Genomic DNA, 23,184 nt, shown 5'->3' on the forward strand with positions numbered 1-23,184 from the left:
CAATAGTACCGCATAGTTGTTGACCCATTTAGCATTTTTCTCCTTGGCGTTAGTGTGTTTTGCTGATTTTACACCACTCCTTTACTTAAAATCACTTCCAGGTCTTTTAATATATTCTTTAAGGCATCTGCGGTATCATCCAGCAAATTCACATCTGCAGCAAGAGCTCCATATGCTTCAAGGAGTTGGTCACTATGAAGACATCAAAGTGAGGTGTGCCCTTTCCAGACCTCTGGGCAACACCAGTGTGAAATGTCTTCTCAGCGGTAGTCAAAAAGTAATAGTTAACATCCCCACAGTTTGATACATAACCTTGTATTTAAGTAAACCAAAATGAGAGAAGACTTGCAAAGCACAAGTTATTATCTACCTTCAGTCCTATTACAAAAATTGTTAGAAAACATTGACATCTTCTTGGGGGGGCCACAGGCACACACCTTTCCACTGAGGCTTTGGCTGCCCATTCTCAAGTCCAGCTCCAGGAGATAAAGCTGGATAATCCTGCTCCGGCTGCTGGGACAGAGCCATGTGAGACAGCACTGGGAGAGGGCCTCCACCTTGGCTCTGGCCCATGCTCTTGCCTGAGCTAAGCTGCAGCTGTGCCTGCCCACATCTTCTGCCATTCCTGACCCCCAGGCCTGATACTCCAGCTCTGTCTGGCACCAACATCAGCCCAGCCTTCCTTGCTCCATTCAGGAGCTGTGGGTCCGGACCTTGTAGGTAAAGTCCGTGCCCTGGCCTGGCCTGCTGCCACCCTTGTCTCCCCAGCTCTTCCACGGCAGAGTTCACTTGCTTTCTGTTTGCATTTTCTTCCACTAATTCATGCAACTGTTGCAGAAAACAATAAAAGAAATAATTCTTGCCCAAGTAACAACACTGAAGGTCAAGCTTAACATGAGAAAACTCACAGAGTCTTCAATTCTGCAATAAACCAGTTTCAAAGTATTTGGAGAAAAACATAAACAAAAATTCATACTCCAGGATACTTATTCTCAGCAGCATAGCAAAGCATAATTTATTGTCTTTAGCAACCAAGAGAAATATGGAAGTATATGTATGAACTTACCGTTTTACCCTTTTCAGACTGCCATGAAAAAATTCTTTCATTCTTTCTTCTACTTTGTTTAGAAGCTGAAAAAACAGCAAACAAAAGAGGTGGAAATTATAGAAGTGATCACTTGATGTAAAACATCTTTTAAATTAGAGTTGTTGAAAGGCAATAATAAGAAGCACCTGTAGGGAAAGATTTTGCAATATAACATCAGAAGTCCATGAATAATTAGCTGGTTGCCTTAGCTTCATTAGTAGCAAGTGAATGCATACTTTAACAGCTGTCACTGCATTTAACTGTCCTCCAGGTTAACAGCCAGAACACTCAGACCCAACCTAAAGAGGGAGCACGAGAATCCTGGAAGGTTTCATTCCCCCAAATATCCCAACTCTGAATTTCATGTCAGGGAAGACACAATTATTTTTCTCCCTGGGAAAGAAATCCTAGAACAGAGGCTCCCCAGCTCCCTCATTAGAGAAGGAAATGATACACAAGTATACCAGGTGGTGGGCTGAGCATCCCTTCTCTCCCTGCTCTGGGTATAGGAAGGGAACTGAACCCTAAAATGAGGCTGCTACATTTTTATAGCTTTTATAGCAAAGAATGTGAGGCCCAGCACATGCAAGTACGCGTGAGCACTCATACACGTATGTGATCACAACAGGTGCTGCTACTCCACATCCACAGTGAGCACTAAGATAGCATTAGCTTAGTTATTTAAAAATGTTTTACCAAGATATACTTTAATAGACCTGAAGAAAAGAAGGGGCTCCACATGCAGTTTGGTAAGCATAATAAGAAAAGCAACCCTTCTACCTGATCAGTTTCCTCTCTTCCTTTTGTATGATCATTGTAGCTCTGCAGGTCCACCAACACTAATCCATGAGGGTGAATTCTCAAATTGGCGAAACTACAAAATAAAGAGAGCTGGTGATAATGACTTTCTTAACAAAAATGAAAGGAAATGCAAGGAAAGAAAGCCTGAAATTCATAGTTAAATCCAGAATGGCCATTTCTGTTTTGTCTTTTTCCAGAAGCCTGTCAGTTGTTGATAGTTCCAGCTCCATTTTTTTCTCTAGAAGTCACTCAGTAGTAAATGGAAAGCTGTGAGGGCATGCCAATCACTACATAGCTAATACAACCAGCAGGCAGCAAGTTAATGAAGAGGGTGTTTAAACCAGAGCAGTCATAACACAAGGGGAAGGACACTGCCTACTCTCAGCTCTTTGAGCAAGGCCTGCTTGGATAGGTGGGGTTTTCTTTATAATGAAATCAAACCTCAAGAACACAATGGGACATGTTCCCTCTCCTCTATCCTACTTCCCACTTTTTTGCCATTTTTTTTTAATGTATGGTAATTTCTTAATGAGACAGTGTTCACATTCAAGCTGCGTAAGAATTTACACACCAGAAACAATAAACATTTACACACACTAAATAAGAAATTGCAGCAGCAAACCCTCACTGATGAATACAAATGCAAAAGTATACTGTACGTTGTGTTTATTACAGCAGCTAAGAACAAGGCTTCATCGTGCTATGCACAGGGAGGACAAATGGAGGAGGGCCTTCAGGAACTTGCAACAGACAGACAATAAGTACTATGGGGAAGGACACACACAAAAAAACAGAGACACAAAGGCTACACCCTTCCCATACTGGGGAGGGGAGAAGACAAAAAGAACAGAATGGTTACAAGGAAGTTATATCAAGGAAGTAAAGAGAAGGGAGGTGAACACTGAAGGAAAGAACAGAGGAGGGAATGGGCACAAGAAGAGTGGAGCAAAGAAAGGTTATTGAGGGATAGAGGTTCATTAGCACAACACCAAGAAACTCCAGGTAAAGCTACAGACACTTCTCTGAATGCCCCTTTGTTTCCACTGTCCACTCCTGTCACCCCACTCAGCCTCAAAGTAAAAAACCAAGCCAACTTCTGTTAAAACAAAACATTTCAAGTAACTCCTCCCTTGACACCTTTCATTTCAGCTTCACCACAGCAACTTTCTTAAAATGGCAGCCCAAAACCTACAGTACTTCTTACATCCCATTGGGAGCTTCAGGCAGCAAACGTACCCATAGCTGCAGCCAGAATTGAAATTCAATATTCTGCAGGTGTGACCTGAAGAAGGTTATAATTTTTGGTAACCGTAAAGAGATCAAACGATGAAACTCCCTAAGGGGTGCACGGATAAAACACACTGCTACGACTGGCTTTCATTATCAGTTACCTGTAGCCATGCTTTTTTCACAGATGAACAGGGTGCCACATGCTTCCCTTAGAAAGATGACCCTGAGAAGTATCTGATTTTCCTCAAAACTTTACTTATAGGTCTTTTCCATAGAAAGATGTTTTTATACAGCAAGCACACTTCTATTGTGATTTCCCTGCCCAACTATTTGCTTCTTAGCACCAGCTTAATGACCTTATCTACATTTCACCGATTGTCCACTAGGTGTCTTCCCTACAAGTATTTTAGATTAGGGACTAGAAAATGCCTGTACTGTAACTACCGTTAAACTAAATCACTGAAAAGCCATAAACTGTGTACTCCCCTGACACCACGACCAGGAAATTATGCCTGCATAGAGTAAATTATCCCAGTTTGATCCAATGAAAGGATGAACAGAAAACAGCCAAAGAATAAATACAGGTCTTTTTGTTTTTCTTGTTTGTTATTTTTTGGACAGTCTACCAAAACCACAACTGACATGGAAGTGCAGATGAAGCAAACGAGTGTCACTGAATTTGTCTGTGTGGAAAAAAAGACACCCATTGATATTCATCAACACTTGCTGAACTCTGATGGAGATCAAACAGTGGATGGTGGTGGTGTGAGCAGCGAGGTGGTGACACTGCAGAGACACCAGTCACTGGGTCTAGCTGTTACTTCCACTGAGGCAACAGGGTCCTGACACCTCACGGGGACACCTCTCCCAAGGTAGACAGCAGACTGAAGCAGTGCAGTGGGCTAGTAATTCATGCTCTGAAGGTCCAGCTGGTAATTCCTGCTCTTAAACAGTAAACATATTGTTAAATTGAAAAACCTTCAAAGAAATTGCTGAGAAGGACTTCGAGGTTCTGGCTGATGAAAAACTTAACATGAGCCAGCAGTGTGCACATGCAGCCCAGAAGGCCAATGCTATCCTGGGCTCCATCAGATGAGGGGTGACCAGTAGGGAGAGGGAGGTGATTGTCCCTCTCTATTCTGCCCTTGTGAGGCCCCATCTGGAGTACTGCATCCAGGCCTCGGGCCCCCAGCATAGGAAAGATGTGGAGCTTTTGGAACGGGTCCAGAAGAGGGCCACCAAGATGATCCAAGGACTGGAGCACCTCTCCTATGAAGGAACTGGGCTTGTTCAGCCTGGAAAAGAGAAGGCTGCGGAGAAACTTCACTAAGGCCTTCCAATATTTAAAGGGAGTTTATAAACATGAGGGATAGTATAAGGGGGGATGGTATTAAACTAAAGGAAGGGAGATTTATATTAGACATCGGGGGAAGTTTTTTACTGAGGGAGTGGTGAGATGCTGGAACAGGCTGCCCAGAGAGGCTGTGGATGCTCTGTCCCTGGAGGTGTTTAAGGCCAGGCTGGATGGGGCCCTGGGCAATCTGATCTAGTGCTTGATCTAACAGCTGACAACCCTGCCTCCGGCATGGAGTTTGGAACTCAATGATCCTTGAGGTCTCTTCCAACACAAGCCATTCTGTGATACAATTCTATGATATGAAACCGATGCACATCCAGGCTGGTTATCCGCTTGTTAAAAACCACCTATTTGGAAATCCAGTGCAAAAAGTTCAAAAGCCTGTGAAGACTAAGATGCAATAGTTAAACAGTGCAAACAGGCATTCAGAAAAGTGATCAGATCAATGACACTAAGGCGATACTGGCAGACCAAGGCCGAACCCACAGACTTAATAGCTGAAACTAGCAAACAGCAAAGGCTACTTTCACTTTTGCTTCTCTTCACTTGTCTAACGACTACAACGTGTCAATGAAGGTTGTCAGCAGCAGCTCTTATGATAAGAGTAGAGGACAGGGTGTTATGGAACATTGATAATATAGTTTCAGTATCTTATCTCTGAAATTACAGCAAAGATTACTTTCCAATCTGAATGACAAAACAGCTCCAAAAAATTAAGTTTTCATCACAAGAATCCCCCTTTCTTCCTCTCTCACAAAAAAAAAAAAAAAAAAAAAAAAAAAAAAGAATTCCTAGTTTCAAAGCTTGCAAGTACTTTCATAAAAGGAATGACAAAAAAACTCAAAAGTAAGGAAGGATCCTCTCCTTTCCATTAGGATACAAAACCTGCATATGAAAAGCACCCCTTGCTATAACAAGGATCTAATGTCCCACCTGCATAGGTGTCTTCTACAGCAGTACCCAGGCTTTTTGCACTTGAAAGCAAGTAGACTGGGATTACAGAAACACTTTTACTGGGTCTTCAGAATACTAGATCTTGCATGAGTTATATTTTTCAGAACAACAGGGAACATCAGATGTTAAGAAATAAATAGTGATTGCACAAATTAAGAATTATTTGTTTGAAACCAGGATGAACATCTGAAAGAACTAGAAGGAGAGACGAACATGTTCTAAGCCAAAATATATACCCTGCCTCGGCTAGTTGATTAAGGAGTAAGAAATACTGCAGTCCTGCATATTCGACTTCTTTTTTTTCCTACAGATAAAAACTGGATAGACAGACAGGTACCTGCAGCAGCCCTCTTTACTCCATCAATGCTTTTATCTGCTGAAAGACTAACTTTGAGCCCTGACACAACAGTAAAGTATTTGAAGAATACCTTGTCAAGGAAATTGCCACCTGTCAAATTACCCGTGAGGGCAGAAACAAGAACTTGTTTATAATAGGAAATCCCAAAACAGTATCAAAAACAACAAAAACATTATCCAGACAATGACATACAAGAGACTTGTATCTTGATCTTTCTTTAAATGCTTCTTATCTTAATTACAAAGTACTTTAGGGACATTAAGGAATTAAGCAACTACAGTTTATCACAGTATGATTGTTTCTGTTTACTTTTTTAAGAAGGAAGGAAATTAAGACAATGAAAGCTACCATAGTTTTGAAATGCTGCTGATTCCTAGCAGTTGCTTCCAACCACTCTTCAGCTCATTTTCACACTTTTGGTAACTAAATGAATAAAACACAACATTTTCATCTGGCACAGAGTTGAGAAATGTCCATCCGGATCCTTTAAAATGTTCTGACTGAGACAGTAGTTAGCTAAACAATACGGGTGGAAACAAAAACGTGGAAACACCTAACCCTCCCTTCATGGTGTTAACATATTCATCATCATCATCTCAGTGACAAACAAGACTTCAGCTGGTTAAATCCTGTACTGTTGTGACAGTGAACTCCAATGCCACTAGGATTACCTTTCTCAAAAGGAAAGAATTCAGACAGAACAGAGAAGCTTAAGACAGATGCTCGAAGAGGGGAAAGTCGGTGCCTCTGTAAAAGAGAGTCGTGTAGAAATACCGGCTCTGGATTACAGGTTTTCTGGATTTTTAAAAGAACTTTCAGGTGCAACGTGACAAAAGAGGGATCAGAGAAGTGTTTGAGCAGATGATGTGGGTGAGGAAGACTAAAGGACAAGAAACACCCTAGTAGCTGTATATATACTCAGGACAGTACTCATAAGCAGTAAGGCTATCAAAATACAGTATCAGCTTCAATGATCTTACCCTGGCTTTATTTTATTAAAAAAAACCAAAAAACTTAAGATGTAATGGGCCTCATGACTCTGTATGAAACACCATATACATTCAGCAAAATGAAGACTTCACATTCATATCTTTTTAAAAAGTCTTTCCGGTCTAAACTAGAGTGACGCTTCAATGAAAGACACTTAAATGAAACTATGCTACTTACAGGGCTCCCAAAAAGATGTGTGCAGTTTCTGCGAGTGATCTGAAAATACATGCCAGGAAAACAAAACTGCGAGATCCCAAAACTCACAGACTTGTGGCTAGCACATGCTACCATTCCTCAGTGCAGCACTTCCTCAAAGGGAACGGCCAACAGAAAAGCGCATGCATTCACACCACTGGAGACAATGACTCAATGGCTAAAGTGAGCAATTTCCTGAACAACTGAAGAGTGTGAACTGAAGAGTGTGAATTTCATTTACAGTTTTTTTTTGACGACCCTATTAGTAAAATGTTTTCAAATGAACTTCCCTCAATTAGTTTGCTGTGTGGTTTGTTATACCCTGCCCCTCCCGCCAAGAACAAATCGCAAAGCTAATGAACCAGATAGAACTGATTTTGGCTTGCAAAACTTCAACAAAGAATGAGAATCCGTTGCTTTGGTAATGCTAACAGGAAAGCAAGGCATAATCCCCAAATAAACTCTAATTCATTTAATAGCAGTAGCCCTTCACAGAGCTGTTCACACAGTATCATTGTCAGAGACAAGGTTTTGTCAACAGCAGTGCCCACAAGTGCACAATCTGTAACAGGGCATCCCACAGGCTACTGGGGTTATCAGCACAGATGTTGGATTGCAGGCCCTCCTTAACAAAATATTACTATCCGATATCAAACATTTGCTCTTCTTGGGGTTAGTACCCTGCTTGTTACATTAACTGCACACGTGACTTGCTTGGTCATCTCTAGATGATTAGAAAATGCATCTGCATGCACACCCTCGTGCACACCCTCACACCACTTCCTCACAGAGCACAGACTCATGCATCTTTTGTGCATGAACAAGCTAGTCAGCTGCCTGCCACTTGCTGTGGAAATTTTGTACCCAGCATCCTTAGAGGAAGTTGCATGTAAGAACTGCAACTTCAGTCATGTTATCTGCCCTTCGTCACAACTTCTGTTCTGCTTTTCCACTATATAATACTTTATTTCCAGAAGGCCCTCACTTGAAGTGAAGGAAGAGTCTGTATTCCCAGGCTACTTCTGCACTAGCTGTATCAGACAGTATTTTTCTATTTTAGTCCATTTTGAGTAGCATTAAAAACTTGCCATATTTTAAGGTCTCCAAAAAGCAGACAAAATTGCTAGCATTAAAATAAAGCCCATGTGGTTGCCATCAAATCCTTTGCACGTATACCAGTTCATTTTGTCATTCATGAAATGTTTGCTTGGGTTGAGCTGTGCTTTTGACCTGTCCAGGCTCCTGTTGTTCACATCTGGATTTGTTTCAGCTAACTGAAAGTGTATACCATAACATTAATGGAAATATCCTGTTTAAGGTTGCCTTAGAGAAAGTATATACCATTTCTGTGAGGGATCTAAAACCACGTAACTCAAGGAGACAAAACTGCTGAGGCCCCAGAACTTAAAGAAAATTCTCCTGCTGGACCCAGTGTTTGTTCAATGTGGCTGCCAAGCACAGAAAAACACATTTCACTCACACTACTACAGACAATGAGTTGAATAGCTGAAGAGAGTAATTTTCAGGGAAAAAAAAACTAGCGCACAGTGGAGTTCAGACTGCAGCTACTACACAAAAAGAAAGCAATAACCATAATTTATTGATTTATAAATAGCATTGCACTAAGAAAAGAATCACTTGAAATGTGAGCAGTCTCCTCTCAGTATTCAGCTCTTCCATAGTGTTGTTCTTCCTTCTTCAGTTTTGAGAGGCTGCCTCACAAATTGCAATTCCTTATTACATTTAGAATGATCTCCTGAACTGCTCCTCTTAGAAGTGCAGCTATTTCCAGACCTGTGCGATATCAGAACTTCAATTTGAGCATTTATTTAATAATTACAGGGTTGAACAGCTCCACTTGCTAATGCAATTTTGAACTGACAATATCCGTACACAATTTAGCATTAATGTCTCCACAGTAGTTTATATACAAATCAAGATCAAAAAACTTTGACAGTTACCCACATTTCTGCTAGGGAACAGGGAGAAGAGGCAAGGGCTGCATTTACTGCTAAAACCAACATGCTGAATGAAGAGTGGTAGAGCAAATGAGCCCATACAAATCAAGAATGACTAAAACAATGCTGTAGGAGAAAACCCAATTATGTCTTACAGATGCTCTAAATATCAACATGCTCGAGTCCCCATTTTCTTCAGAAACTCAGTGTTCTCTGTTGGGTATTTTTCATTACAAGTTGAAAAGATTAACACTGCTAGTCGAAGAGATATCTGGCATGTTATGCCACTAAACATAAGAACCAATGATCAACTGGTTGCATTCAGCCTAGACGGCTCAAGGAGATGAACTCTTATGAGAATAGGTAGGCCCCATCCATGCTTACACTTAACTCCACTCTCCTCCTTATGAGTGAGGTTTCTCCTCCAGCTGATCAACTACCTTACCAAAGCATCCTAAGTGACAGGGCACTACAAGTCACTGGGTAAGTATTTTGTTATCATAAGGATGACTGCACGTCCTGGAGCACAGCACGAGAGTGTATGAGGGAGAAGTAAGGCTACTTGATACAACTACATGACAGCAAAAGCAGCTCGAACTGACGCTGCCTTCTGGGGGTAGTCTCTGGAATAAAGCTGCCCCCAGTACCCTGCCAGCTTTTCCCACAGATGAACTGTTGGTCTAACCCAAGAGACAAAATCCAGGCGTATGCAGCTTGTGGACATGGATGTCTGAGAGACTGCATTGCTGCCCATCTCTTCTACTTGCACAGTAGAAGACAGACAACACCAAGCTGGCAGGAAGTGTCAATCTGCCTGGGGGTAGCAAGGCCCTACAGAGAGATCTGGACAGGCTGGATCTCTGGGCTGAAGCCAATGGGATGAGGTTCAACAAGGCCAAGTGCCAGGTCCTGCACTTTGGTCACAACAACCCCAGGCAATGTTACAGGCTTGGGGAGGAGTGGCTGGAAGATTGTGTGGAGGAAATGGACCTGGGGTTATTGGTCAACGCTCAGCTGAGCATGAGGCAGCAGTGTGCCCAGGTGGCCAAGAAGGCCAATGGCATCCTGGCTTGTATCAGAAATAGTGTTGCCAGGAGGAGTAGGGAAGTCATTGTCCCTCTGTACTCAGCCCTGGTGAGGCCCCACCTCGAGTACTGTGTCCAGTTTTTGGCCCCTCACTGCAAGAAAGACATTGAGGCCCTGGAGGACGAGGGGGAACGGCCTCAAGTTGCACCAGGGGAGATTCATGGTGGACGTTAGGAAATTCTACTTTTCTGGAAGAGTGGTCAGATGCTGGAATGGGCTGCCCAGGGAGGTGGGGGAGTCACTGCCCCAGAGGTGTTCAAGAAACATTTAGATGTTGTGTTGAGACATGGTTTAGTGGGGTTATTGGTGGTAGGTAGATAGTTGGACTGGATGATCTTGTAGGTCTTTTCCAACCCTGCTAATTCTATGATTCTATGAAACAACACCAAGGTATCTGGATAACAGACCAACTCTTCTTCCCCTGCTAGAAGGTCACTAGGCCCATCTCCCTATCTTCATCTTCTCACAGTAGTAGGAATACTGACAACTATCCTCCATTGCAAAATACTGGAAGCTGCATTTGGCAGCACAATTAAAGGCTGAATGACTGAACATGTAATGTATTACAGCTCTGCAGCCTAGCAATCTATAGAGTCCTGAACAGGCTGGACATGTTAAACTTAAACATTTTTTAAGCCCACAAGGAGAAGTGGGAAGTCCTGACCTGGGTAGGAATAACCTCAGGCACCAGCACATACTGGGGGGCACCAAGCAGCTCTGCAGAAAAGGACCTGGGAGTCCTAACGGACCATCAACTTGAGTATACCCTTGCCCTTAGAAAGGGTAACAGTATTCTTGGCTGTAGTAGGTAAAACATCACCAACAATTCAAGAGAGGAGAAGCTTCCACTCCATACCACTGACTGGTGAGGAAACACCTGGAGTGTTGGATTCAGTTCTTGGGCTCCTCAGAAGACAACAGAATTACTGGAAAGAGTTCAACAAAGGGTCACAAAGATGAAGAACCTGGAGTCCCTCTCCCATAAGAAGAATTTGACGGAGCTGGGATTGTTCAGTCCAACAAAGAGGAGGCTTAGGGGGATCTCAATGTCTATAAACACCTGAAGGGAGAGTGCAATGAAGACGAAGCGCTGTCCTTTCCAGTGGTGCCCAGTGCCAGAAGAGGAGGCAATGGGCACAAACTGGAACATAGGAGGTTCCCTCTGAACACCAGCAAGCACCTCTGTGCTGTACAGGTGCCAGAGCACAGGCTGCCATGAGAGGTTATGGAGTCTTCTTAGAGATCTGCAGAAGTCACTTGGATGTGGTCCTGGGTACCCTGCACAGAGGCTGGACCAGTTCAGCTGCTCTGACATCCATGTCAGAAGATGGCACAGACAACATTCTCAACAGTATGGTGCTTCATTTTAGAGTCATTTCACACACGAAACAGGTCGAAGTCTGGTCTACCTGCACCCTGTAGCACCTAACATAGGAAGAAAAATATTTGTAAGGGAAGACAGATGGGAAATAAGAAGGAAAATCCACCTACCTGCCATTTTTTTTGATGTAGGTTGCTAAATAACCATGATCTTCCCAGTTATGAACTGTTTCTGTCATTCCCTGCTCCTGAAAAACGGGCTGTAGAGCTTTAAGAACGGCATTACAATCAGCTGCAAGACAGAACAGACAGGGAAATAATCAGTGAGGATTTTTCAGTTAAATCCTTTTTTTGTTGTTTATTTCTTAATATAAACACTAAACAGTTTTTGCTGGCAACAAGATACACTACTATTCTTTTGAGTTCTGTCTGAGCAATTGCTTTCAAGCTTATAGCTGATCTCACAAAAGAAAAACAAAACCACAAAACAAGCTATTACGTAGTTCCCAACCCATATACATACTTTCTAGTTCACAGATATTCCAAAGTTCTTTTAAATTAGTCTTTATCCCTAGGGAAAAAAAAAGTCTTGATGCTCAATCAATAGAATGAGTTCTTTTCCCATGTCTATTATTACTGGTCAACTGCTGTATCATAAGCCAATCCAAGTCTTATTCATGCAATTAACTTTATTACTTAAAAAGCCCAACAACAACCACAATAACCACCACCCTCAGCAATCCCACAAATGAACAGCAGCACTGAGGAGACAACTGGAAGTTTACTTTCCCTGGCTCAAGGCACTGAAAACAAGACAGGGCAAGCTACCTCATCTAAATAGTGGTCATTTTTCTCTTCCACTACTTTAATCAACAGAAGTGAAGGGCAAAGTCTCAAATTCTCAATGGAATACATAGCTGACTCTCAGCACACAGTAGTGTTAAATTAATGCTAATACAAAGAAAAATGGAAGCAAAGATGTATGTTTTTCCACATGAAAAGGTGGAAGCAAATGCAACTTCTTTCCTAGTCAGTAATGACAAAATTTCTGAACGTGTATTAGTTTGGGAACTGCAGGATGAGTAAGACAAGAAATCCCAGAATTTACTGCATATTCAATGCTTGCTAAATTTAAGTATCTCTGAGATCATTTCCTTGAAAGTGTGTTTAGCTTTCATCAGTGACTCAGAAAAGTTACAGAATGAGAAAAAATCATCGTGAAAAACATAATTCCACCATTTCCACAACTCACACCGGCCTTCAACTTAATAACTGATTGAAGGAATTGGTTCTGTGAGCCATTCTCACAGAGGAATGGTCAGACTACTCTGACAGATGCCTATCCACGTCACAAGCAGATTAGGAAGCCAGGGAGAGATGTCATTTTTTCTAACATCTAGGACAATGCAGACTCCCATGCACAGTCTCGAAGATGCTACGGAAAAAAATCCACAGAAATCCGCTTGGAAATAACCAAAGACTTCTTCAAAAGGAAGCTGATGCTTTATACATAAAGGTGTTTCTTCAGTTAGAAGACACTAATGTTAGAAGCAACAGGTTTGGTGTCTCCATGAGATTATTATTATTATTTTAAGTCTTTTTATGTAATGGAAATATTTTAATAACTAATTTAAGCACTCCATTCAAATAAGTATCCCAAAAACAAGCTGAGATTCATCAGCTGTTTGAAATTGACTACAGAAGTTAATCATTGATCTGGTAACGTTATACCTACCAGAACTGAAATCAAACTAGGGAGACTGTCACACCAGTAAGCATGTCAGTGAGAAGCCACAGACAGTTTCAGTGAGGTGAGCAAAATCATTTTGCTTCCTGTGCACAAAAGACAATGCCATCATAGCCATACAAAATGCAAATATCACAAGGATCTAAAATTACTCTGAGAAATCAACTGGCTTAGCTACTCGCAGACTGTTTATAACTCACTGCTTCCAGCCCTCACATTGTTGACCCAGTCCCAATTGAAGAGCTATTCCAAGGCAATTTTCTTTTATTTGCAGCCCTCAGCTGCACATACATAGGCTGCTCCAAAAGTAATGCCTCCTATACATTTCCATGGATACTACAACAAAGAGTTCAACATCATTGTTCGATAGAGCAAATTCTCAGTTACAAAACACTAGTTTTCAACGTAGTCACCACCCTTAGCTTTGCATTTTTGCCAGTGATGAGCAAGAGCCTGCATGATATGCTCATAACAATCTGTACCAGCAGAGGTGACCTACTGTCCCTACTGCCGAAACACACCACTCACCACCTCAGTGTGCAAACAGCCACTGGTTGGTCTCCATAAACATTCAGCAAGCATCAATGAATGTCAATAGTTGCCATTTTTTCCACATGGAGAAATTCAAAGACACATCTTCGCCTCAACCACACTTTCTGTGTCAGAGTGCCCCTCTGCTGTCATCTGCCACACAGCCACAAAATGCAATGGGATATTGGTGGGAAGGTTCAACGCCTACTGCCATGCCACCAACATTCGCTTCTGACATCATGGGCCAACATAATAAAATAGGAGACATTACTTTTGGAGCAGGCCTTGTACCTTGGAAACAAGTGTCACCTCCAAAAACAACAAGCAATAGCTTCCAGCATGTTTCTAGTGCATGCGTATTTCAGGCAAATAAAGAAAACTACACCAAATTACAAAGTTTGTCTCATCCAGCATAACCAAACAGCAGAACAAACTGGAAGCCTGATTACTGTAACCTCTGCATTTGCCATCTACAAAGACCACACTCTGCTACCTGTGTTTTTTACCAGACAGGCAAAAACAGAGGTAAAGAAAAAACCTTCGATTTTCTCTCTGCATTAAGTTTAGAGCAAACCAATTCTGTAATACCTTGACAAGAACACTTATGAGAAGCAGAAAGTCTCTACTTCTTACTGCTCATATTGCCTGACCTTTAATTCATATGCTGAGATATTTACCTTCCATCTTTTATGGATCACTCATTTACTCCCCATTAATTGTTAATTCCAATTAACAGAATACAAGTACTGTTAGAGAGCAGTGAATAATTTAACTGCTGGCACAACCGCAACCCTCTGTCAGCCAGTAAGCAGCCCCACTGATGGTTTGTACCCTCACTGAGGGAGCATCTGCAAGGGCTGCTATCACTATGAAGTTTTCTCTTCCCCTACCCTGCTGTGAAATCCACATTATTTGTACCATTACATTTTTGTACTTCATATTCAGCATCAGTCAGGTACCACCATGATGAGGGCACAACAAGCACGAAGTTTCCCTGCCAAATAACTGTGGCTATAGCAGTAATAGATGAGACAGTCAAGTCAATGTGTTTTAGGGACATCATCACAAAAGAAACAGAATCTTAATTAGAGCCATAGTTCTTAAATTGGTCCTAGTTTTTGCAGCCTTGCACTGGGAAGGAGAGAGATGTTTCTCCCCCCTTCTTCACCATTTGTTTTGCTTTTCCCACTCCTTTATCATCTGCAAAACCCATGCTCTTTAATGCTGATCTGGTATGACACAGATAGCAACTTCAATAATGCATGCCATATCCTTCCAGGCCAACAAACCAGTGTGAAACCCCAGATGGAACTAGTATGTAACCGACTTCCAGACCACTTCACTTCTGCAATACACTGAATAAGCCAGAAGAGAGATACTCTAAAAGAACTGGAGTGCTCATACCACATTCAGCTTCAAACAACCCCAAGGATTTCTGCTGGGTGTGCTTTGGCAGAGACTGCAGGATAAGTCATCACATTTTTCTGCTCCATGAAGACTCTAATCCCTCGCAAGCGGCTCATCATTCTACAGCAGATTTGCTAAGAAGCCAGGCACAACTTCTTCCTATTATGTGATTAACTTCATGAAGTTAAAATAACATGCTCTTTCATCAGGTCTCCTTTTGGTTATACCACACAAGGTTTGCCTCGGAGGGCTAATTAATTAATTCACCAAAGTTGGGAGACTCCTTTTAAGGCAACAGTGGTTGCTTGAAGGCATCACAAAGCTTCAGGAATCTCAAGATCTTCCTCCCAAATCCACTTGCCACCACCTCACTCCAAACTCAGATATGCTTTAACATGTGTTAAGTGAAAAAAGGACAATGGTGATAAAACCCCTAGGAAAAGACTGAATTAACATTTTGCTGCAGATTCCAAGTAGATTGTCTTTTCTACATGCGTGTGTACTATCCAGGAACAAAGGAAGCAAACTCAGGTTACAAGTATGAAATATTGTTTTCAATATTTGATATTTGCCAGAAGGAGTGAGAAGACACAGTATTTCAACCCTAGAGGACAGAAACGAGAACACTGCATAGAAGATTTGTGAGAGATGTAGTTCTCAAAAGAGTTAGTGACCAATCAGTTCAAGCCAGATGGTTTTGGCAACACAGTACGCTTCAAGAAGAGATATTTTGGAACAGTCACAGACATTCCTCTGGAGTCTTAGCAGACAAGAATTGCTAGTCGTCTGCAAACATGAGGGCTGCTCAAAGACCCTGGGTACTACAAGCATCCAGGCTGTCTTCACACGTAACACCATCCAGTTTCAACCAGATACTCCAACACAGATCTCTGTGATCTGCTATTAGACCAGTCTAGTTTAAAAAAAAAAAAAAAAAAAAAAAAAAAAATCTGTTTTAAGACCTCCTCATACCAGAGGACTTAAAGACTTTGCAAGTTATGGGAACAGATTAGATCTTCTTCGAGAATATTTACCTCATAACCCTGATTTTGAACCCTTTCCTGTAGGGAACAAGAACATAACATAAGTGAAACAATACAACACATTAAAGCACTCTCATATGCTTTTGTATTTTTCCCTTGGTAGCTACACTCTTAATAGAGAGGTGAAGAGAAATCAAATGAAATGAAGTGCTTAATTAAGAATGCATTAAGAGTTGCATACTATTAGCATATTCTGTATTTTCTATGCAAGACAGCAGTCTCAATGGCTGGCACCTTGTTACTGTTCAGAGCCACGCAAACTCATCATTTCATATTTTAGTTACATGATTGTGCTGCACAAGTCTGAAGCTCACGTGTGGACACTCTGACAATTCCAGTTCTATAAAAACATCACTGGCAAAGCAAGTGAACAGAAACAAGGTGGAGGAGTGATGAACGCAGCACTGGGAGAAGCTGGCAGCTTTTAGCCTGGTCAGGTCCTAACATCAGCTGAAGAGGACAGCAGCAGCAGGCTGGCCAAGTGCACCAAAGTGGAGCAAGGCCACTGCCGCTCGCTGGAAGCACAGGCATCAGGTTTAGAAGTTCCTCTCATACACACGTATAGGATCCAAAGCATTTTTCCAGTACCAACAGGTATCTCAGACGCAGTCGTGTTTCTTCACTCAAAGCCTTCAGGATTAAAGGGTAACTACCAAAGTGCTTAGTGAACAAAATACTCGGGTTTCAAAATCCAGAACTCACAAGGAACTTTAGTGCCTATATTTCAAAATCTCCTGGATTTCCTTTAGACTAAAACAAATATAGAAACAAAACTTGTCTGGATTTATACAGAGAACTCAACAAATCATGCATGGCAGTGGATGAGGTTTTCAAAAGGCAATTAGATGTAAATAGTCATCTGCTATTCAATATCCTACAAAAGAAAGATCAGTTTCAGGTTTCTCCATGTTCTTAGTCAGTTTCATTATTCTGCATTACAGTAGGTTAAGAACAGAAGGTGGCTTTTTCCTAATGAGTTTTCATGGATCCTGTGCCCCACAAGGCAACCCTGAGTGCTTCACACTATATATAGTGACTACTGGCAAGTTAAGCTACACTGTGCTACAAAGCAATGCACGAACTTACCAGTACCTCTACCTAAGGACCATAGTGATATAAATCAAGCGCCTCCAAGTGTCCCTTTGGGAATTATTCATGAAGTCTACCAGAAACAAAGAAGCGATCTCAAAGGACTGAAAGCTCCTAGCAGAATTCACCCCTTATCCTCCCCCACGAGATAACATTCCAGCAGTTCAGGTTGCCAAGAGAAATACATGCAAAACACTCCCATGCGATTCTAAATCTCTCTGCGAGACACCGTAAGTTTTTAATGCCGCTTGCTGGTTTTCTTGGATCACATTCTTTTTCCCTCTTTACTTAGCTGAACACATTCCCCCTGCAATAATCATCTCCCCATCCGCTAGATTTCTGCGGAAGCTAAAAGCAACCTCTCTCTTCCCTCACCACATACAATCCACAGCCACTTAACACCTTCTCCCTAAAGCATCCAATTGATTAGGGGCTCAACTCTAGATGTTCTTCTGTTGACGGATGCCAACCTAAGACTACACTGCCAACAAATAGAGCACTCCCATTTTTCCTCGCTTCTCTATTCTTGCCTGTTGCTTTACACTAGCACTGTCATCTCATGCTCCAGACACATATTTTAAGAGGCAATGCTAATATAAAAAGGAGCAAGCAGGAAGGGTGAAGAAGTGCTTAAGCCAGCGACGTAACCACAAACCCTTGGGGCAAGACTATTTCATTTGAGGTCTGACTTTTCTACAGAAACCAAACCCACAGTTCTGCATGCACCCCACTGTGGCACAGCCAGTCCAAGTAGTTACCTGAGAACTGAACATAACAATCTCAAATAAATGAATCCAAAGCTCTAGGATTTGGAATCATTTAATTCAAGCATGCTAAGGAGTTGCAGTAACTCCAGAGAACTCTTATGTCAACATTATAGTTGACATTATATATATATCTTAAAGTTACTGAAACAAATCTATGCAACCTTTCGGCTTGTAACCAAGTCAGATTTAAAATATCCTTACATTCCTCTGTCAACAGCTGCTTATGGAGAAACCGTTTGTACAAAACAACATGGAAGTGACCTACCTGGCTATAAACAAATCTAATTTGAGACAGTCAAAGGTCAGAACTCCACTAGAAACTCTTGCCAGTGCCATATTGATATGAGAGGGAGGTGGGGGAAGAGTTCTACATATCACACTATCAGTTCTTCTGTAATAATCTGGTCACAGCAATGAAAGAAAGCTTTAACGTAAAGCTAGTCACAAAAGCAATGTGCTAACTGAACTCATTTTCTTGCTTGAATAAGCAAGCACCTGGATACATGAGGTTACTAGCTGTAAAAGCAAAGCTCTTCAAGCACAGAGTCAGTTGCTGCAAGATATATAACGAAAGAACCAAATTAAAACACTTGCTACCAACTTAGAGCTGGCTCACACTTGATGACTAGTTTAAGATTGGCTGTAGACATGAGTGTTTTTAATTATTTTTTCTTTTTATAACCAGGGGCTGCATATTAATTCCCACTCAGTCAGCCCACAGGATTACTTCCCCAAGTAATATAACCGTGACATTCAGGAGAAGATCAGAGCCTCACTGAAGGCATTTTGTTTTTTTTTTTTTTTTTAAGAGGACTCAGTGGTAGGGAAGGATAACTCCTACTGACCAGCTGAGGATGCAGCCATCTCAGCGACTGTTACAAGTCCAGCCATACAACTGAGTAGAGGTTGTTTCATTAAACCATGCAGAACTCAGAGAAGGCGTAAAACAGACCACTTACGTTATGCAGTTCAGCTTTGTTAAACTTTTTGTGAATATATTTACTGGTCTCCAAAGCTTTGCCACCCATTCCTACCCACTTGCTTATGTGATGTAAATCTGCTAGAGCCAAAAGTAACACCAGGTACACACAGCCTTCACATTACTCCATGATCCTGTGGCTATCTCTAGGAGAAGGTATTCATCTTCCACAAAAGCATCCCAAAGAGTGCATACCCATGCAGAAAGATGAGCACTCAAGCAAAACAGACACTAGTTCACAGGAGAGCTTATTAATTAGGATCATCATTAATAGAGATCATAAAAGTAACTTTTTGCTATAACAATGGCTGACTACAGCAGAGCCAGCAAAGTCAAGGTTAAAATATTTGTAGCATGTCTGAATTCGAAACCACCTGAGGGGGAAGAACAAAGACAAAGAATAACCGCTTTCCAGAACCTCCCTTGATCATCTTTGCATAAGCATTTGATTATCATCTCCGATGACAGAAAAGAGTTACTCAGCAAGTCAGGCATTACAAACAAACTTTTCCCAGCTTATTTACTACACCAGCACAGGATTCCTGCTTGCAGATTCACCAACATCTAAAAGCTCACCGCTGATGATTCCTGACCAATGCGCAAATCAAGTTTAATGAGAACGCACCAGAGAACACACAGATGGCTTTTCCCTTGTACGATATTGGCAAAGCTGCTAGTAGCCCTCATTGCCGGGATCATTTAAGGGAATGTTTTCAACTAGCTACTAGACTACTGTTTTTCAGCTAAGCAAGGCAAGTCCTACAAGAACATCCCACTAGAAAGAACATTAATCTTAAGACACCAAATTCAGATAGGTTTTGGTTCAGGGTTGTCTGGGCTATTTCAGCACCGCCCCTACAGAAACCACTGGGTCACTACACCTTTAGCAGGTACACAGTGATAACACGCAGATTTAAATATTTAAAAACCCTCTCCTCAATTCACTTTGATATTGATAATTTCTTCCCATATTTTCTCAAATTATATACTTCAAAAGATGTTTCTAAATCTGGAATCTAATTACAGCTAAGTGATTGTTAACAACTTCTTAATTGCAGATCTTCCAGAATGCTGTGCAACAGTTCATCAGAAGCCCTGCTGCTCTGTGGTAGCTGCAGAAGAAACATTTACAGGCCTTAAAAGCAGCAACTGACATTAGGAAAGTCACACTGCTCTGTCTAATAATTAAACTAAATAGATGTTTATGAAATAAAATTTTATCTTCTCTCTCATTGCTTCACTCTGTAAGATTATTACGTTTTCTCCACTTTGTAGAAATTCACTGTTGTTCAATAGGAAAGAAACCTTTGTTCACAAGACATGAAATTAGTCTCAGAACCTGGACTCTTCCAAGACTTGCTGCTTGGTCAAAATGAATTCTGCATGAGAAGGCTGTTTTTCACTAAACTTCCTGTAACTTTGTGTCCCAACAGATTATCCATGCTGGGGCATTTGCAAACCAACATTCTTCATACCTTGAGTCTGAGCACAGAGGTGGTATGCTGAAGTATTTACATGCTCGTAAAACTTCCTTCGTCTGACACACAGCTCAAACCTTAATATCCACATGTGTGGTTTCAACACCTCAGCTCCACTAGCTGCATTTGTCTCTTCCAGTATCATGTAAACAGAAGTCCATTAACTGGCATATAAAGACTGTTCACATTCTAAACAATATTATCACTTGTTGAAACATCTGTAGCCCTTCCATCTTAAAAAATGAACAAAAGAAAAAAAAAAGGAAGCGTACTTGCTAAGAGAACTTCTGCATGCTCAAGCAATACCAGCTCTCCTGTTTATTATCAATCACCTGGAACCTGACCATCTTCCAGAAATGCACAAAGCAAAGTGACTAGAACTACTTGTCCTAAGCACTTTTCTAGTTCCAAGGATTAGAATTACAAGAAGGGGAAGAAACTTCACAGCATGGCTGCTATGCATAATGCATTTGCTATTTAAAAGGCACAGAAGCTTACCTCAAATAGAAATACTCATGTCAAAAGAAGCCCTCATTTCCTGTGTGAATTCGTTCCATGGCCCCAAACCAAGCCCTCAGGGAGAACATCTCTCATGCTGTATCCTTCACCTTCACATGGGAGAGATGCTTCATGCCCCAGCAAGCAGCCACTAAATTCCTTACATCACATGGGAGATTCTGATAACTATTTTCGGAGTTCCTCTCACAGAACATTTTACTTTTCAGCACTGGAAACCAACAAAAGCAGGGAATGAGTTCACAGCAATCCATGCTGCTAAAAATAGGAAGCCTCCACTCCCGTGTTAAGGCCTCCTGACAGGGCAGCCTTACACTGTGAGGCAGGGCAGGCCCATCCCTGGTCCCAGCCTGTCAGAACGAGAAGCTGCAGGCCTGTGGGGCACTGCTTGGAGCAGCACAACAAATATGGGCTCATTCCTGACCTGTGGCTCTAAGCTGCCTGCAAACACACCTTTAGCCAAGGCTGATAACGCAGTTGCAAGCCCCACAAGGCATTTACTTGGGTTTTGTTTAACCTTGATCTATATGGTCGTCATCCATACACACACCATCAGCAAGGAGTCAGCAAGTTCTGATAATGTAACATAAACCAACACAGTAAAGCGATAAGCGTATCACCTGCATGTTATCACTGCAGTCAGATGTTTTGGCACTTCAGACAACCCCATTCTTGACAGAACTGGTCAAGATGAGCTACAGGGCCAAGAGATGCTGCTTCCCCCGCAGTGTACTCTAACACACTTCCTCCTATCTAACTGCAGCCAGTCCCAGATCACAGAAGCAGGCACCTGCCTCATTAGAGAAACAGAGCCCTAGCATCTCTAGTCTATCAAATAAAAATACACATTACAAATAATGTTGAAGTAACTATATATAGCCAAGCACTCACAAAAGATTTGCTGATGAGCTTTTCCACGTACAATCTTAGAAACTGCCAGCAAACATTTAGCACTAGTTTAACCCTTCCTCCTTCATACACAGGGCTCTGAAGCATCTGAGGAAAAAAACTCTGCAAGAGTTCCCAAGCTACCATCTCTTCCTGCTTTCTTCTCCTGTTTCAACACTTCTTACAGGATCAGCCATGAATCAGTTCTGGAATTGTTACTGTTTGCCTGCTGAAGTTATGTTACTATGGCAGAGGCCATGCAATTCAGCACAGCCCAAGGAGCTTGCGTGGAATTCTCACACAGAAGTTTCAGAGATGGCAGAGAAAAAAAGCCAGTATAAATATGCCCCCTCATGTAGTTCTCTTAACTACTCCTGTTTCAGGGAGGGGGGTGGGAGGGCTTCCCCCCAAGAAAGACTTTTTCAATTAAAGTCGGTCCTTAAAGTAAAGGAACTCAACTACAAGATTCCAAAGGGATACAGAACTAGGTAAAGCCTTCTAACTCCTTCCCTCCAGGAGTTTAGATTAATACAAATCAAGAATGAGCACATAAAACATAACCAAGACTTTCAAAACACAACAATATGATCACGCAGTTTTTATGCTTTTAAGGATGTCAAACACCGGAGTACATCCCAGCTGTAAATATACTGGAGTATATCAAACAGCTCTGAAAAAATACATAACAGAGGGCACGAGGACAGTTTAAATCTTTCCACCCCTAAGCATATAGGTGACGTTTCAGTGAGAGCGTTTCTTAACCATTAAGAAGCATGTCACAAGTCTGTAAGACGTAGCACAGACAGCAGAGTTAACAGCACCTTTTCACATTGTAAGGGATACTTCAGCCAGGACAGGTTCATGTATTTCATTTAGCCTGAAAAGTAGTTAGTGGCCTCCACCAAAAAAAAATCCCTCAGAACTAGAAAGATGTATACAACTCCCTGTTTTGTAAAAGTGTTTTTAACTGCACTAAGCACAATTCCACAGCAAAATGCTAATTGAAGAATACGGAGAAATTTTGTAAGTCAAATCCAATACACACAGCACCAGTTAAAGTATGTGGAAAAAAAAAGATTAGCAAAGGACTTACTTTTGAATATAATGGCCACATCCAATAACGTGTCAGACATGATGTGCTGCAGCTATTATTTTTATTTATGTGCATTCCTACTGCCAACAGACTTGATTTTTCACTTTTTTCCCCCCATGCACAATTTCAGTATCGAGCCACAGGCCCTGAGGACAGGAACAAAGCCACAGACAGAAGGCCTAAAAAAGGAAGCTCAGCCTGCAAGAAATCATACTCTCATCTTTCCATCACCATGAAAACACTTGTTCTGCTTTTCTTCACGTGCACACACATTCACTTACCCTTTTCCTTAGGAACTCAAGCAGTGCCT

General features: G+C 41.6%; 1 protein-coding gene across 1 annotated transcript in view; it reads right to left on the reverse strand.

Annotated features, from left to right (window-relative positions):
- The window catches only part of SMS (spermine synthase), a 51,394-nt gene that overhangs the window by 24,004 nt on the left and 4,206 nt on the right, over nt 1-23,184 (reverse strand). The window contains exons 2-4 of the mRNA XM_021408915.1: nt 11,508-11,628; nt 1,868-1,961; nt 1,067-1,131 (exon numbers count right to left, since the gene is read on the reverse strand). Coding sequence (XP_021264590.1) covers nt 1,067-1,131; nt 1,868-1,961; nt 11,508-11,628 — 280 coding nt within the window. The remainder of the gene's footprint in view (nt 1-1,066; nt 1,132-1,867; nt 1,962-11,507; nt 11,629-23,184) is intronic.

Source organism: Numida meleagris, chromosome 1 (assembly GCF_002078875.1).
Source record: "Numida meleagris isolate 19003 breed g44 Domestic line chromosome 1, NumMel1.0, whole genome shotgun sequence".
NCBI classification, from domain to species: Eukaryota; Metazoa; Chordata; class Aves; order Galliformes; family Numididae; genus Numida; species Numida meleagris.